This window comes from Rhea americana, unplaced genomic scaffold, assembly GCF_003343005.1.
Source record: "Rhea americana isolate MKP2758 unplaced genomic scaffold, rheAme1 scaffold_70, whole genome shotgun sequence".
Taxonomy (NCBI): domain Eukaryota; kingdom Metazoa; phylum Chordata; class Aves; order Rheiformes; family Rheidae; genus Rhea; species Rhea americana.
The window spans coordinates 1049420-1068076 of record NW_028186868.1 but is presented as its reverse complement, the minus strand read 5'-3'; the positions used below and the strand labels follow the sequence as shown (position 1 = coordinate 1068076).

The following is an 18657-nucleotide window of genomic DNA, read 5'->3' as shown; positions in this document are numbered from 1 at the left end:
TTTAAAAATGGTTTTGGTAACTTGAGTGTGTCTCTATGTAGCTGTGGTCTATCTGCTGCTTTGCTGATACATATTTTGTTTCCCTTGAGCTGGGTATATTCATAGTTACTCATTCTTGAGGGACTTTTCCTCAGCCTGAGAATTAAGAATAATTGACTCGTTATAGGCAGTTAATTTATGTGCATCTCTAGTGGGAAGGGATGGTTAAATTAAGGTTCAAACTGTCTAGATCTGTCTATATAATAAGCAAATGGCAGGTAAGAAGTTATTTCCTTTCTCCATATGTATATGAGTAGCTATATATATATATTCACTTATATATTTATTTATATAAAAGCAACATTGTAATATACAGCTGTCTGATATGCCTGTTGTGTTTTGTTTTGTTTTTCAAACACAGAATAATAGAATTAAATGGAGGGCAGCCTCCTCTTACTTACAAGCGTTTCCAGACTCTAATTAGTAGAATGGAACCACTGGAGATGCCAGTAGAGACTATAACTCCAGAAGTGATGGAAAAATGTACTACTCCAGTTTCTGATGACCACGATGAGAAATATGGGGTCCCATCACTTGAAGAACTAGGTATGTTTTAAGACTTCTTGACATTGTGTAACAGATCAGGCTTGATCTACTGCTCGGATCTCCACACGAGAGGTTCTGTTTGTGCTTTATTGTTAAACTGGTGCTGATTATGACATAAAAAAGGAATAGAAAAGCATAGTCAACATTGTAAATTTTAAGTATTTTTKGGGGGAAGAAGGGGAGGTTGTTTTTGTTTTAATGGTAGGTCAGATAGGTCAAACTACACTAAATGTTGTTTGGTTTCATGTGTTTGGTTTCATGTGTAGCATAGTTTAGCATCATATAGCTGTTCTCCCATACCAAATCATCACTAACCTACTTTGATACTTCTCTTTATATTGAATGAATTTGGTATCCTTGTGCTTCAGATTGCTAATCTGTCACTTTGGCATTGCAAGACAAGATTTTTTTAAAAAATAAATTTACAAAAAGGTCATAAAAAGGCAAAAAAGTAATGAAGGCTAACTTGTCTGTTGCTTTTCTACTTCATCTGCATTGGCTGAGAATGTTATTTACTGGCAGTTTCATGGGGCTGGGACCAATATGTTGTACAGTACAGCATATATGAATAGTATTAATGCTTGAACAGGCAAGGATTTCAGTATGGATGTTTCCTAAGGCTGCTTATCCATTGCAAGTTATTTTAGAAGCTTCTTAAGACCTCTTCCTGTAAGTTTAGTTTTAAAGCAATCTCTTCCTCTCTTTTTCTTCTCCTGCCTCTGCCCACAAATCATGAAGTACTTACCATCAAATTGACCATAATCCTGTTGTGGTGTTCAAGTTCAGATCAATGCAACATGTGAATATTTGTTCCAAGGATAATACTCATGCTTCTACTTAATGCAAAAAGTTCTGGGGCATTCTTTGAATTAGAATAGCAATTGTTGCTGCTTCATAGTAATTTTTCGGGGGGGGGATAGAGATTAAAAAAAAATCATGGTTTTGGGATGTGCCACATACTGCAAATCTGAGATTTAGAAAATAACTTTGAAAATAAATGAAAAATCTCCTGTATTTGCAAAAGAAAAGAAAGCAAAGTTTAATTCAAGTAAAGTCAGTCTGCTTTAAACTTCATAATGGAATGGAAAAATTGCCTCTTGCTGCGAGTTGTAAGTATTCTAATGTGGTTTGATGGGAGTTGGTCCCATTGGCAAATAGTAGTTTTAAAACTTTTACTTTGCCGTGCATTCAAATTCAGGCTATTTTCAACATGCAGCAAAATGTATCTCAGTATCACTACACTATACTTTTGTTGCCTTACCATGTAAACAAACAGGGAATTTCCTTGTTCTAATTTGTTTTTCAGGTTTTGACACAGATGGTCTGCCTTCTGCAGTATGGCCAGGAGGAGAAACCGAAGCTCTGACACGACTGGAAAGACATTTAGAACGAAAGGTATATTACAAGTTATTGTAAGCAAGACATAATATCAGGAAAACATAGTTGTTCTTTGCAATTAAATGCAAAAAGAATTGGACAAGTCTTACTTTGTACTCATGAAATCACAGACGCAAATTGCAGCCATTTAAAAAAATTTATTCAAACAAATATTGGACACAGTCACAGAGGAAGAAAGCGGCCCTCTGTACAGTAACAAACTTGAGCTCAAGACCTGTATGTAATCACAGAATGGTGGAGGTTGGAAGGGACCTCTGGAGATCTAGTCCAGCCCCCCTGCTCAAGCAGGGTCACCCAGAGCATGTTGGACAGGATTATGTCTAGGCAAGTTTTGAGTATCTCCAGAGAAGGAGACTCCAGAACTTCTCTCGGCAACCTGTTCCAGCACTTTGTCACTCTCACAGTGAAGTAGTTTTTCCTCATATTCAGGTGGAACTTCCTGTGGTTCAGTTTGTGCCTGTTGCCTCTTGACCTGTTTCTGGACATCACTGAAGAGAGTCTGACCCCATCTTCTTGACATCCCACACACATACTTYAAGTATTTGTAGACGTTGATAAGATTCCCCCCTTAGTCTTCTCTTCCCCAGGCTAAACAGGTCTAGCTCTCGCAGCCGTTCCTCGTAGGCCAGATGCTCCAACSCGCTGATCATCTTTGTAGCCCTATGCTGGACTCTCTYCAGTAGTGCCATGTCTCTCTCGTACTGGGGAGCCCAGAACTGGACTCAGTACTCCAGATGTGGCCTTACCAGGGCTGAGTAGAGGGGCAGGATCACCTCCCTCGACCTGCTGGCAACACTCTTTCTAATGCAAACTAGGATACCATTGGCCACAAGAAGCCACATGCTGGCTCATAGTCAACTTTTTGTCCACCAAAACTCCCAGGTCCCTCTCTGCAGAGCTGCTWTCCAGCAGGCCAACCCCCAGCCTGTACTGGTGCCTGGGGTTATTTTTCCCTAGGTGCAGGACCTTGCACTTGCCCTTGTTGAACTTGATGAGGTTCCTCTCTGCCCAAATCTACAGCCTGTCGAGGTGCCTCTGAATGGCAGCACAATCTTCTGGTACATCAGCCACTGCTGCCAGTTTGGTATCCTCAGCAAACTTGCTGAGGAGGCACTCTGTCCCTTTGTGCAGGTCAGTGATGAGTAATTTGAACAAGACTGGACCCAGTACTGACCCCTGGGGAGCTCCACTGGCTACAGGCCTCCAACTAGACTCTGCACGACTGATGACAACTCTCCGAGCTCTGCCTTTCAGCAGCTCTCAATCCATTTCACTGTCCACTTGTCTAACCTACACTTCCTGAGCTTGCATAGGAGGATGTTATGGGAAACAGTGTCAAAAGCCTTGCTGAAGTCAAGAGACTATTCTCCTCTCACCTACTCCAGCCAGTCATTCCATCCTAGAAGGCTATCAGATTGGTTAAGCAGGATTTTCCCTTGGTGAATCCATGCTAACTACTCCTGATCACCTTCRTATGCTCCATATGATTGGAGATGACATCCAGGATGAGCTGTTCCATCACTTTTCCAGGGATGGAGGTGAGGCTGGCTAGCCTGTAGTTTTCTGGGTCCTCCTTCTTGCCCTTCTGGAAGGCTGGAGTGATATTAGCTTTCTTCCAGTCTTCAGGCACCTCTCTGGTTTTCCATGACCTTTCAAAGATGATGGAGAGCAGCCTAGGAATAACATCGGCCAGCTCCCTCAGCACTTGTGGGTATGTCCTATCAGATTTGTGAGTGTCTGGTTTGCCTAAATGATCCCTAACCTGATCCTCCTTGACCAAGGGAAGTCTTCCCTTTCTCCAGACTTTCGCTCTTGTCTCCAGGCCTGAGAGCTGCTGTTTGCTTCAGTCTTTACTGCTAAGAAGGCATTCAGGAACTCTGCCTTCTCTGTATCCTTCATCACTAGGGCTCTCACCCCATTCAGCAACRGGCCCACGTTTTCCTAGTCTTCCTTTTACTACTGATGTATTTGAAGAAGCCCTTCTTGTTGTCCTTGACATCCCTTGCCAGTTGTAGTTTGAAATTGGCCTTCCTTGTTGCATCCGTGAATACTCTGACAATATTTCTACAATTCTCTCAAGAGGCCTGTCTCTTTTCTACATTCTGTGTACTTCTGTTTGAGGTTTTGCCAGGAGCTCCTTGCTCATCCTTGTGGGTCTCCTGCCTCCTTTGCTTGACTTCCTCCTTATCATAGGGGTACACCACTCTGAGCTTAGAGGAAGTGATGCCTGAACATTAACCAGCTGTCTTGGGCCTCCTCTCTTCTTCTAGGGCTCTAACCCATASGATTTGTCTGAGTATGTACCTAAAAAGGCCAAAATCCACTCTCCTGAAATCCAGGRTTGTGATCCTACTTATTGCCCTTCTTGATAATATTAATATTAATTATTATTTTATAGTATTATAATAATTCCAAAAATCAAGTTGCTGTTTCTTGTTTTTACATGATGGTAGCCAGTTGTCTCCCAATTTTCGTTTTGGAGAAAGTCTTTTATATTTTGAAAAAAAGAATTCTTATTTTTTATTGGAGGTCATCTTAACCTGAAACATAGTTTTCATTTATTTTGAAGAGGGATTCCTCTGAAGGCCAACGTTTTACTAGTTCTTTAGGTTTCTGTTGTATATAATCAAAAGAGATAGCCAGTTCTAGGGGATAGACCATGCCTTCTGCATTGGGATGAACTGTCTTCCAAAGATTCTGCTGATCCAGGAGGAACTCCTAAGTATTGTAGGTAACATGATCAGCTGTCCAGTGTCTAGATTCAGTTACAGTTATATAAAAATATTTAGTGTTTGATTTATCCCTTTATATGCAGCTACTGAGTCTCTGATCTGATGTTGGTGTTTTCAATGCTTTAGGCTTGGGTAGCAAACTTTGAAAGACCACGAATGAATGCGAATTCCCTTCTGGCAAGTCCTACAGGGCTTAGTCCCTACCTCCGTTTTGGCTGTTTGTCCTGTCGTCTCTTTTATTTCAAGTTAACGGACCTGTATAAAAAGGTATGATTTCTGCATGGTCATCTTAGATGCTGTGATTTTTCTCCCCATTCTGCTTTCCACACCCCGACTACCTTTTCCTAACAAAATGTTTTTTTTTAATGGTGGTTTTCAGGTAAAAAAGAACAGCTCCCCTCCCCTCTCTCTCTATGGCCAGCTGTTATGGCGTGAATTTTTCTACACAGCAGCAACTAACAATCCACGATTTGATAAAATGGAGGGAAATCCTATCTGTGTTCAAATTCCCTGGGATAAGAATCCTGAGGCTTTGGCCAAGTGGGCAGAAGGCAGGACAGGTTTTCCCTGGATTGATGCAATTATGACACAGCTTCGCCAAGAAGGCTGGATTCACCATTTAGCCCGGCATGCTGTGGCATGTTTCTTGACTCGAGGTGATCTCTGGATTAGCTGGGAAGAAGGAATGAAGGTAATGGTTCTCATTCTTGAATTTTTTTTAAAGTACCTATTATTTCTGAAATTAATTTTAGAATTATTTTACTCTATAGTATAAGTTAAATTTTAAAAGTTAAGCTGCAGCCAAAGTTAAATTATTTCTGATCAAACCAATGGCACTGAAGTTTTTCTTCTTGAATTAATTTTATTGGAATATTAGAATATTTCTTGCAGTCAAAGTAGGTTTGCAATTAAAAAAAAAATAAATTTGAGCTCTTCCTAAATCTTGGCAAGTAAACAGTAATTTCTCTTTTAAATGAAATTTTTCTCATATTGTGTGAGCAATATTTGTTTACCTCTCTAACGTCCCCTTCCCTGCTAAGGGAAATTACTGTAGGAATTAAATGGAGAAAATTGAGAATATATCCTGTCCTTCACTTTCATCCCATCATCTCATGTTAGAGGTGTGTGCAGGGGCAACATGATTTGGCTGTAGTTTCAGTGCAATTAATTTCTGTCAGATATCCAGGATACTTGGAGGTTCAAAGTACAAATGTGATTTTCTTTTTGAAGAAAAGAATGGAATAATTTAATCTGTYTTATACATCAGTATAATGTTCTTTGTTCAGTAGTGTTACCTTTTTAAAAATTGTCAATAAAATTAGTTATTTTTAAAATTTTAGGAACAATTTATTCCTCATCAGGATTGTGACTTCACCTTTGTGTGTGTGTGTGTATATAATCTTATGAAATTTCACCTTTCCAAACAGATAAGATAAGCAAACCCTTTGCAATTAAAAAAAAAAAAAAAAAAAAAGTCTTTGTTATACAACAACATAAGCTGCTTTGGGAATTTTCCTTTCACAGCTCACAGATACAGACCTAGCAGATGCAAATGTGCCAATAACAGTCAAATGAAGACATTGAAGACAAATTAAAAACTAGATCGTTCTTACTCTTGAAGTAATACTGATTAGTGGAGGGTCTGGACTTCTGCAGTGCAAGGTGGTGTAATTTATAAATCCCCAGTTAGCCAAAGTTAATCTGGCCTTCTGAGGCAATGTTCCTTCTGAAGTCTTATTACATGGCAGCATCTAGTGGAACAGTTGTGTGCTAACAGTTAATGTTATTTTCATCTAAAGATATTTTTACATTATTAGTTACTTTCTATTTAAAATATTTTTAAAGGTGCTTAAACCTTATTTTTCAAAACAAATACTCTTTTCTAATGGCTGCATGTATTCAGGCGAAGACACTTTAACTCTTATTCAGTGCACAGCATGGTATGAATGCCACATTGAATATGTTGAGAGAGATCCTTTTTGAATGTTATTACCTTATTTAGACTTTATATTAAAATAAAACTAGTTGAAGTTAGGTTGTAATAGTAAGATCTGTTAAGTTTTGGTGTCTTAAAGATGATAGTTTCTTTGGAATGCTTGGAGATAATATAAGTTTAAAAGAGCCTTAAATGTTCTCCTTCAAAGAATGAGGCTTCTCTCTTCCCCCACCTCACCCCCCGTGAGCCTACTTTGTAAGTGATCTGACTGAGTAAAGGAACTTTTTGTGCAAGTTAGGCTTGTCTGTATTAATAATTAAAATAATCAGTGCTAGAAACTTGAATATTTCAGAAACATTGAGTTCCATATTTAAAGTAAGACCTTGAAAATCTTCAAGTTTTTCATGGGATCTTTTTAATATAATAGGAGTAGCAATTATCAGAGAAGACATTTTTTGTCTTCTAACTAGATTTCTAATCTGACTGTTCTTCAGTGTGCTTGGTGGTTCATATACCTCTAGSAATTTAGGCTTACATTATCAAGACTGACTTTATTAAAATAATTAGCAGCCTTCATGAACTCTCTGCTTGTGCTACCCAGAATTGCTTGAATGTTACTCTGGGGTCTCCTTACATAGCAAAAGTTGCTGAGGAAGTTCCAGTCTCCAGACTGGGAGTTTGAGTTTGAAATGTGTGCTTGTATGTTCCCAGTTTTCTGGAAGCTTGCAAAGGTTATTCAGTTGTAACACAAAGAAGCAGCTGTTCTAAAAGCAACATCAAATAAACTTGTGAACAATTAGACTCCAGCCATCCTATGGGAGATTTGTTTTGAAGGATGTTTTTATGCAAAAATGTGTGGTTTCTTGCAGAAATCCCAAAGCTAACACCAAAACTTTTACATGGTAAGCCAAACAGGTGCTTTCACCGTTGTCCTTGGATTTGGCTTTTAGGTAAGTACTTGCAGTTGTGTGCTGAGCACTTTGTGAATGTTGCCAGGTTAGAAAGAGTGTTGTCATGATTTTCTCTGCTGAAATCTGAAACTCTGAGGAACTCCTGAAAATAGACATTTCAAAGATCTACCTATCTCTGGGCTAATTTGTACTCTAATTTCTCAAGGTGTTTGAAGAACTCTTACTTGATGCAGATTGGAGTGTGAATGCTGGAAGTTGGATGTGGCTCTCCTGTAGTTCCTTTTTTCAGCAGTTTTTTCACTGCTACTGTCCAGTGGGTTTTGGTAGAAGAACTGACCCAAATGGGGATTATATCAGGTAATTCACAATCCAGAAATTGTAGTGCATCATTGAATTTGCTTAAACTTTTAATTGCTTTATATTTAAAACATTCTTTTTATTTCTTTCAAGACGTTATTTGCCTGTACTCAGAGGTTTCCCTGCAAAATACATCTATGATCCTTGGAATGCACCAGAGAGTGTCCAGAAGGCTGCAAAATGCATTATAGGAGTTAATTATCCCAAGCCAATGGTAAATCATGCAGAGGCAAGCCGTCTGAATATTGAGAGGATGAAACAAATCTACCAGCAGCTTTCACGATATAGAGGACTGGGTATGGTTATAGCCTATTGGCTTTATATGAAAACTTATCTCCCTTTCCCTTGATTGTTTTGTCCTGTAGCGATGGTAATCATTTGTGAGCTCGAAGTTATAATTGGGGTTGTATATCCAAATAAATTGAAATATTAGAGATGTAACCRAGGAGGAGGAGGAGGGGAAGTCTGAGCTTGTATGGGAGTGCCTCTTTCTGTATCTTAATTTGTCTAGGAAAATTACTTTCTSAGTGGGTTTTTGGAAATTTCTGCTCAAACTGGGTCTCGTGAGCATTGTGATTCTCTTGTACAGTCTTACACCAGTGATTAGAAATTGAAAGCAGTTCAAAACTCAAACCGTACCATTTGCAAGTACTCAAATAGACTGAAGAAAACTCTGGTAGTGTTCTTTCTATTTTGGAAAGAACATCCACTTTGCTCTGAAAAGTAAATCATCTGCATTTGTATAGCTCAGCAAGGTGTAAGCAGTCTGCGTATTCTTATGGTACTGGATATAGAATCAGGAGCCATTGCACTCCAGTGTAACACAGTGAATATATGCAACTAGTGTGTATTGGAGAAGTCATACAGAATACTCTGTACAAAAGGCCTGCTAAATTTTATGACCTAAAATTACCTGACAGGATCCTAAGCATTTGTGGGGATGGACAGATACTCTCCTATAACAAAGCTAAATATTTGGGGCGAGGATGGAGAACTGGCTGTTAGGAGCATAAAGCATGCYACATTAAACCTTTTTGCCATCTGTCTTTATGCCTTTGAATTTTATTTTGTTGCTTAGGTCTTCTTGCAACAGTGCCTTCTAATCCAAATGGAAATGGAAATGGTGGCCTAATGGGATATTCGCCAGGAGAAAACATTTCTGCTTGTGGTAGTACAGGAGGTCAGTCAAATTCTTAATTCACAGAAGTATTGGAACTGAACTGCACAAACTTCTTACGTTTATAGAAAAGAACTGTCTTCACAAAATAGTTTAAAGTGTAAATGAGTAAAATGTTTTCAGATTTCTTAAGTTTGCTAATATTTGTATAAAGATATCTTCAGATTTTTTTTAATCTGAGGAACAGATATAAGATTTTTTTTCCTTTTTTTCAAATCACTTATTAACATACATCAGTTTGATTTCAAAAGCCTTTGAACATGTGATCTCACTTTAGAAATCAACAAGCCATCTGACATTTGTAGTAAACAGTGATTTTTGAATTCTTTAAAGTCAAACCTCTTACTCTGAGTCTTTTAATGCTAGCATTAGATTGTTTTATTGGAATCTGTAAGTCTACAATATTATCAATAGCAGTACGGTAGACTGTMTGTAAGTACATAGTACCTAACTTATCATGATTTTGATAAAGAATATTAATAGCCTAAAGTAATTTTCATGTAATTTAGAGATTAATATTAATGAATTACTAGGAAATAAATACAAAATGAGAACACTCTTATGACATTGTATAAATCTATAGTACATCAGCACTTTGAAAACTATGTGTATTTGGGCTTCTTGTTCTAAAAGGGTGCAATAGAACTGGAAATATCCTGGGTTTATATTCACTGTGGGCTTTGGCCAAGGTTGTAGAGGAAGATGGACCTTCTTGGTCTGGTTTAGCAAAGCTACTGTTAGAGAATAAAAATCTAGACTTCTAAAAGCTGGTTGTTTTAGCTTTGATTTGTTTAGGTCTGGGGCTTTAATAGACAAAGAGAGCTTAATTCAACAGTTAATGTTAAGTGCCTTTTCTCCTTCAAATAYGTATGTATATAAGCTCTACCTCTTACATCAGGAATGTAAGGATTATCTACTGTGTATATTTGTCTGAATTTGCAAAGTGCAAACCATTAAAACTTTGGATCTCTTTTGAGATAATTAAAAATAGAAAAAGCAAAATATTACACTTAATTCTATCCTTTTCAAGGGGGAAATACTACTTTTAACTCTAAAACTGGAATTGTATATCCTAAAACATAACTTAGGATGATATATAAATTTTCTTCACTTTTCCCAGGAGCTCAGTTAGGAACTGGTGACGGTCATACTGTTGGTATTCAGACATGTGCCCTGGGAGATTCTCATACTGGAGCAAGTGGAATTCAGCAGCAAGGTATTATGGGAGTACCTGTCTATAGAGGATCTCCAGATTCTTGCAACTTCGGAAAAACAGATAAATCATCAAAATAACTTGGATTAATTTTTGGTGACATCTGCTATCTRCAACTGGAGATGGCCTTGTTTCTGTTCTTTAAACATAAATTATCTTTTACAGTGAACTTGCTTATCTTGTCACTTTTATCTCTAAAATCCCAATCCAGAAAAATATTCATATACTATTTTGTGAGCAGAGATGGAAAAATGACAAGCATAACTTAACAAAAATCCTATTATCTTAGGTTACATTAAATGAAAGACACTGAAAGAAGAATTAGTATTAGTGTGTTTATGCACGTGATAACAAAATTCGCATGTTATCATTTTCTTAATTTTTACCCCCACCTTTCCTATGTGGAATCAACTTCCACTATTTTGTCTGGGTATTCCTATATAATGGAGGTAAATTGTTGCTACTTAACTACAYGAAAATTTCAGCTGTGATTTGTAGTAGATCAAAGTTGCAGGCAGATTTATCCCAGTGTCTTTTCTTTGCAGTCTTGGTGGATGTTGTGTATTTACTGGTCATGGAGAATGTACTCTTTAAGTTCCCAGAACATTACTGGAACACAGTAACTGTTCAGAATAAGGAAAATTGCAGCTGCTTTTGCTAATTTGCTCTATTTATTCARAATGCTCAGTGTCAGAGTTGCCACTTTCCTGAATGAGAAAATGGTTTGTGTCTTTAACTTCCATTTTTTCTGCAGCTTAGCTATGTTAAAGATTTGTTATTGCTATTACAATACTTAAAAAGATTGACGAGAGTTTACAGTACAGAAGTTAAAATTTATAGCATCTTAAAATAATAGTACAATAGAAGATAATATATACAAACACCTTATGCTTGCAACAAACAAAGAAGATAATACGTTAATGTCTATGCACTTAATACATTGCTTTACACATGCTTATTTAATAATAGCATTTTTTAATTACTGCACATGGTATTGTGAGMCTTTTGGGTAAGGGAATTTTTAATTCAAGTTGGTTTCTATCAGGATTTTTTTATGGTAATRATGTGAAAACTAATCAATTGGCTCTTTTTTATTTTAAATCTTAATGTAATTTTACACTTGGTTCTGGTTCTAAATTTTATTATGATAAATATCTACTCTATCTGAACAGGTTACTGTCAAGCAAGTAGTATCTTACACTATGCTCATGGAGACAATCAGCAATCACATCTATTGCAAACAGGTAAAAAAAAAAAAAAAAAAGGTTTCCTTCCTGTCTGTATATGAAAGCACAATAGAGTCTTAAGTATTGGTTTTAAATTATCAGGAAGAACATCCCTTGGTACTGGCATTAGTGCAGGCAAACGCCCAAATCCAGAAGAAGAAACTCAAAGCATTGGGCCCAAAGTCCAGCGACAGAGCACAAATTAAACTGGTAAGAACTGAGAAACTTCAAAGTTTCCTGTTAGTAAGTTATTGTACAGATTTTTCATCTGTTAATAACATTTGTATTGCTGCAATACAAAGTAACTTAAGTTACTGTTAGATCCTTCAGTTCCAGGTGCTGTGCAAACATGAAACATAACTTCTGGCCCTAGAGAGCTTACAAAAAATGAGATAAATGAGATAGGAAGCATAAGAATAGACCAAGACTGAAGAATAGCCAGACACCTTATTTGAGGTGTCAAAGAAAAGCATGAACTATGGTTCCATATATATTAGCAAAGCTGCTTATAGAGCTTCATTTACTCTCTGTTCCTGAATCTTGCGTTAGACTGTGCCAGCAGCATTGCTTGTGTGAATATATAGTCACTTGCATCAGAAAACTGACAGAGCTTAAAGGAAAGTCTAAGAGCCTGGATTAGAGCTGTAGATGTGTGAATGGATCAAGAAGGCCATGTTTTAAAGAGACTGTGCAAAAAACCTGCAAAAAAATGATGTAGTACTTGGGTTCTTGTCCTGGAAACCTTTTGTCACTGGTCYGTAATCCAGCCAGGATGCTCAGATTGCCAAAGTTTGTCAAGAAAAGCTGTGGTGAAAAGTACTTTGAATTTGAGGAAGGAGGCATAGGTGAGAGGATGATCATGAGTTGTACTTTTGTCCACCCTGAATTTGGGCTGATAGCTAGCTATATGTGAACCTGTGTCAAAAATGTGTAGTGAGAAGTAAATTATGAAAATTTTGATTTGTGTGAAATGATCAACATAACGAAGTTACTGGATTTTTTGTTTTGGATACAATTACTTAGGTAATGATATAATTACAGGGTAAGGAGGGAGAACAGAATAGGACATTATACCCTTTGCTGTGAACCTGAGTTGGATAATTAGGAAAATCACTTGAGATGCATGCTAAGGAAGGGAAGCCAGGAAAGAATGGCTGTCAGAAACAAGAAGGGACGAGATTTCAGGCCCAGAAGTATGGCTGTATAGATTAAAGGCAGTCAACATGTCATTTCAGTAGCAAAAATAATGGATGTGGAGCTTTTGGTGGAATTGAGAGATAGGGTTGCCATACGGCAGTTGTAGAAAGCACGTTCAGCATCTCTATAGATAAAACAGCAAACTTAATCCTTTGCATATAGTTTTGACAGCAAGATCTAATTGTTTTGCAACATCGGCACTTTGACAAAATTATTGCAGTGCATTATGAACAATTGTGTTGCACTGATTTAATTCAGTAAAGAACTGCAATATTGGTCCCATGTTGCCTATCATTCTCCATTTCTTAAAGAAATGAACTGAGACACCACTGCTTGATTCATCTGCTATTTCCTTGTACATAAGGAGCAGTTTAAATTGTGCTTCCATGTTCTCAGCACAACTTTTGTCACTCAGGCTGGAGGGGAGCTTAAATCCAAGAAAATCCATATTTGGTAGCTGTCTAATTCTCAGTATGTATAGGTTTCATTCAGCATTTGTGTTCTTGTAGCACATAATTCCTCAGGTGCTTGTGTCTTTCTAAAAATGATAGCTGAAGAGCAAACAGCTGGATCCTGTATAAGCTCTTATTCAGTGGAGAAGAGTTGGAGGGGCTTCTAGTTCTGCAGAGAAGACTGCTTTTCTGTTGGAGGTGTTCAGAGCAGGCAGGAAGAGCATTAGAGYTGGATATAAAAATCGGCCAAGATTCAAAAGCACCGCTGGCAAATAGATGTACAGTTTGTGATTAGCAATAAAGTACAAAGGTAGTATCCCTCCCCCCCCCCCCTTTTGGCATTGAAGGAGTAAGAATAAGAGCTTGGAGTCATTTAGGTCTGTAAAAGGGCTCACTGCACTGAGAAGGGGGGAAAAGAGTATTGGTCCCTTGAATTATTTCTGCCTTCCTCAAAGACTATGTGACAATTTGCTTAAGTGAGATTTTTTTTTTTCTTGCAGTATTATTGGAAGAGAACATACCACATCAAGAACACACAGGAAAAAACTCTACTACTCTGTATTGGAACTGAAGTGTTGTGAGAGTACTTGTACTAAAACAACATAGTTTTTCATAAATTATTTTCAATTGTTCTCAGTTGTTGTAAACAAGTCCAATTTTTGGAATGCATTATTTCTAACTGGCATTTCTATGGTTTTTAACTTTTTAATGACTCTTTCACAAAGGGCAAACTGAGTTTTGTATATAAACTATTTGGTGAGGAATTTGTTAACTTAATGTAAATACAAACATTCATGATTAGCGATAGACCCATCAATATATTTTTGATAATCTTTCATGTATATGGTAGTAGGAAAAGCTGTAGTGATGTTCTGTAAAAACAGATGGACATAGAAGGCTTTGAGGTTTTTAAACTATTACTATTTTTAGATTTCAGAATTTGACCTCTGTATGATCAACTTCATACTTTCATAATGCAAGTGCTTAGGACTGTGTTTAATTAAAATACAGTAGAGTTGCAATCTTTATTAAATGCATTTGTATATAAGTCATATGCCAATTTTTTGTCAAGTTGTAAACTTATCATGTATATGTCCAGTCCTTGTATTTCGCAGTTGCCTTGTTCAGTAATGACTTGACCCTGTTAATAAAAAAAAAAAAAAAATGTATATACAGACACATGTGTGGGTTTTTTTGTATGCTATTACTCTGGTATATATTTCCCAACAAAATTATTTGGAAAATAAGGGATCTGTAATGTTAAAACTTAATATATTAAAGTTAATTGTACATGGCTTCCAGTTTAACTTTCACTCGAGTTTCATGATACTGAAGCAAAATGCTGTCCAAATTATTTGGCTGTTTTTATTGAAATTGTTCGTGTGTATGTAGTCCTACATTAAATATTTTCCCCCAGTCAAATTTATTAGGTGTTTCTGGAGAATTTAAATTGTATGGTTTTTTCTTTTTTCTTTTTTTTTTTTTCTGCTGTACCTATGGTTTGCTTGTTAGCCTGGCAGTCTTTCCTGCAACTGATTGTGTTTATTGGCCACTACATCAGAATTCTGCCTCTAAAATGTTTAGAAAAGTTGGATCTAATGTTTTCTCAGAATGTTAAGATCTTGGAAGAAACAGTTTGAGTTAATACATATATATTACTACATAGGTCAGTTAGCAACTTTAGTGGATGTACAAATTATTCTCAAGTGAGAGTTGTCTGTTCTTATATTCTTAGTATCATGTGATTGACATGGGGCCCTTGGAGATAAAATTCAGACCAGATTCGTGGGCTGACAATATGTGCAACAGGACAAGCTGCTGTGGTTGTATCTATTCATAGATTTTTAGATAATTTAAGTATATCTCTGTACTGATTTACACCCCATAGCAAAATAAAAAATTCTACTGAAGTATATTAAGGCAGAGAATCTTTGACTGGTCTTCGAGAAAGAAAACTCAACACTGAAAATGGAGAAACAGCTGTTAAGCATTTTCCACAGATCAATCCAAGGAGAATGGAGAGGTTTCCTGGTAACATACGTAAACCAACAGACTACACAATTCTTTTGCTCATTTAAATAATCTAAAAAAGAAGTTAGACCACAGGCCTGTAATATTTTAGGAAAAGTCTTATCCTATCAAGACAAGATCCTATTGGATGTTTTCTGCTTATTTATGCTAAAAAGAAATCATACCATCTAAATGAAATGTTCCAATGGCTTTTCTAAATCAATGGTCTGTGAAACTCCTGCAGAGAAATTTTATCAAGGTAAGAAAATACAATTGTTAAATATCACCTTCCCTCAACCAGTCTGGAAGTTGAATAAGTAAAGAAGCTTTCCAAGGAGTGAAATTATAAGGTAAACTAATTTYGCCCCTCTTTAAATACAAAAAGGATTCCTCTTCTTGCTGCAGCCAAGAACTTAGACTTGCAGAGGAAAATTCCTGATGAAGGTTTTGTTTCACTTGCATGCCAGCTTGTATAAGTTATGGCATCAGGACTGCAGTGGAAGAAATGAGCTACTTACAGATCAGTGTGTGAGAGAGTACTAGTCAGAAGCTAACTCGGCTTCTAACTGTGTAAGAGTGCTTTGATCTTTTTTTTTTTTTTTTTGCCATATCACAAAAAGCTGAAACTTTAGCCAATTTTAGAAGGTACAAAGCAATTGAGGAGACTTTTTTTTCTCTCTCTCTCTCTCTCTCCTTTTTCCTCCCTGCTCACGTCCTGCCTTGCAATTTTTATGGTAGAGTTAGATGCTTCTTATAAAGCTAGCATAGATAAGGACCAGGAAACTTGTTTCCTTATTGGATGGTTTATACAGTAATTGAGCTTGGTGTGCTCCTCAAAGCTCAATTTTTGAGAGATTCAGTTGGTGCTTCCATGAGTTGAGGGTGAGGAAGTGTTAAAGACAGATTTCTTGGAAACCAAACTCCTCCCTGATACTTTAAGTATGGAGGGACAACTGTAGCTGATCTGCGAATATTTCTGGGCAAATGTCTTTAAGCCTTCAGGAACTGAGTGTTTGCAAGGTAATCTAAGTTTTCTCAGAATACCAGTGCTATCTGCTTACACACATTTCATTCATCCTATTGTTGGTGAGGGGTGTGGTTTTTTTTATTTATCTTATTTCCTCCCTCTTTTTAAGAAAAAGGGGAATGAAAATGGTTAATGCAGAGCAAACCTGAAAAAGCCCTACAGAGTGTGACTGCTAAATGTTCAACTAAGAATGGGAGAAGTAGCTGTCAACTACACATCAGAAATTGTTTTTATAGTGGGCTTAGCAACATAGTTGATTGATTTCTGCTAAAGAAAAGATGAGATTCGCAAAAGCTTTTCTGTAACTTAGAAATCCTGTCTACTTGGCATTACCAGATTAAAAACAAACAATAATAAAATACACACATCACAGCTTGCTGCAGTTGTTTACAAGTTGCCTACCCATCAAGAAAAGATGGTTTGCGGTGATGTTAGGTGCTCCCTGTTCTGCCCCAGGTAGTAGGCAGTGCTTGCTTGCAGCTCTCYGCAGATACATCAAAACGTGTGGCTATGTATGTGTATTTATACATTTCAACTGCTGATAGCGGTGCCCGGAAGTAAGTAGTAGAAGTTGTAGAAGTATTGCTCTTTCCTATTCTGCAAGTTCTTTAAGCCTTTACTATTTTAAAGTGATACTTTCAAATTTTATGGCAAATTAGACTAAAATAGTCTACGTAGCTTGGAGCAGTGTATATCCTACTTGTGAAAATTTTCAAGTTAAAAGTGGTCATTTGTTTGAATATGAGACAAAGGAAAAAAATGCATGGTTTACTATGTTACAAGCCATAAAAATACAAATTTCTGGAGATGYAGGTTTTTTTCCAGTTTGTGTAGTAGTCTGTACAGGGCAGCTCATTGCATACTGTCTCAGCTGTTGCTTATCACTTACAGTTTTGGGCTCATGGTATCACAAGCATGTGGTCCCAGTTCACATGAGTGTGCTGAGGAAAGTCTCGGAGAACTTCCCTTATAATTTTGACTCCCTTCATTTTTCATTTAGGAGCAAACTGCTGTTTGGGGAAGAATGCTGAGCTGTTTCCTTCTTCTTGTTTAAAATGTGCCTGCTTTTGCACGTTTGATCTCTAGATGGTGCTCTGAGAGCTGGATTGTTCCACGTGGCACAAAGGATTTTTGCAAGCAAAGGATGGCAAGAGGGTTTGCCCAAGTACATCACCTCCTCAGCACAGCCCACTTCTAGCACAAAATTGTCATCTCTTTCGCAAGGAGGGATGGCAATCTTTGTAAACAGCCTGGAGAGAAGGAACACGCAAAGAATCTTTTTTATAAAAAGCTTAAGAATGCCTGTGAGTGAAAACTTTAATTTTGAGATGAAAGACAGTTCTTGAATCATCCAATATATTCTGCTAGTGGCTGAGGAAGGTGAAATATGTAAAAACCAGAGACTTGCTATATAATTGCAAGTCTAGGCACTGTGTGTTCAGAGATCAGAACCCAAACCTCTTCCACTCTCAAACACGTCTTCCCCAACAGCTATGCTACTTGCTTGACTGCATAAAGATATTCTGTTTTACAACAACAATTGYTTAAAACTTGGCTTTTGGAAACATAGTCAAACTTATAACTAACTACCTGAAACATTTTCTTGGCTGTGTTTGTCCCTTGGGAGCATGGGCCTGGGACCCCTGAGCTGTGGGTTCTCCTCTCTGCTGCAAACCTGCCAAGTGGCTTCAGGTGAGTCCGGACACATTCCTGAGGCTTTTGCACACAAACCTTTGGTTGCTTAGCCACATTGCTGTGTTTTGTTATACAAGAGATTCACTCAAAAGGAGCAGGAGAGAAAGAGAAGCTCCTCTCCYTCACTTGTACCCCTTATCTCAAATAAAAAAGTTTATTTTGGCAAGAATTCCCTCCCTTAAAAGACCAAGCAAACAAAATTCTCACACTTTGTCCATTACCTCAGCTTTCAACCTGCATGTTTATTGTATTTTCCCCCAGAAATTAGAATTTAGGAGCACAGTGAARAATTTCTAGGGAAAGGGGAAACCTATATTAATCCCAAAAGCACAGGGAATTTTTTAGCAAACACAAAGAATTTTAATGTTGATTTGAAGTGATTTTGAGCTTCTGAAGTGCAACTGTATGCATTTGAAATGCAAAATCAATTCAGTATTAAGTTAAAAATGCAAATACAGTTTCCATTAATTTTTATAGACTCTTCTGCAGAAAAGCACAAGGGAAGATGCAGAAAAGGAGATGGAAAAATATGAAAAAGGAGCATCTTTCTTCAGAATTATGTTGCTTTATTTGCTTGCAACAGGTCTTACATCTRTGTATAAATTTCGTAATCTGAAACYGTTACCAAAGAGCTGTGAAATGCTTGAATGTAGCCATGTGCAGAATGATGCATCTGAGGACCTTGGGTTAGTGGGAGCTTGCGCACCCAATGCCAGGTAGTTTATATTTTTCTCCGATTTT

At 37.3% G+C, this 18657-nt stretch overlaps 1 protein-coding gene across 2 annotated transcripts in view; it reads left to right on the top strand.

Moving 5' to 3' along the window:
* CRY1 (cryptochrome circadian regulator 1) overlaps positions 1–14364 on the top strand; it is a 41949-nt gene extending 27585 nt beyond the window's left edge. The window contains exons 4-14 of one of the 2 annotated variants that reach the window (XM_085321686.1): positions 401–585; positions 1892–1980; positions 4842–4982; positions 5095–5406; positions 7768–7919; positions 8013–8215; positions 8998–9099; positions 10217–10312; positions 11482–11553; positions 11638–11745; positions 13685–14362. In XM_085321686.1, coding sequence (XP_085177812.1) covers positions 401–585; positions 1892–1980; positions 4842–4982; positions 5095–5406; positions 7768–7919; positions 8013–8215; positions 8998–9099; positions 10217–10312; positions 11482–11553; positions 11638–11741 — 1456 coding nt within the window. In that variant the 3' untranslated portion in view covers positions 11742–11745; positions 13685–14362. Of the gene's footprint in view, positions 1–400; positions 586–1891; positions 1981–4841; positions 4983–5094; positions 5407–7767; positions 7920–8012; positions 8216–8997; positions 9100–10216; positions 10313–11481; positions 11554–11637; positions 11746–13684 lie in introns of both variants that reach the window. The other variant, XM_085321687.1, reaches the window with a different exon arrangement.
* Positions 14365–18657: the final 4293 nt, after the last annotated feature.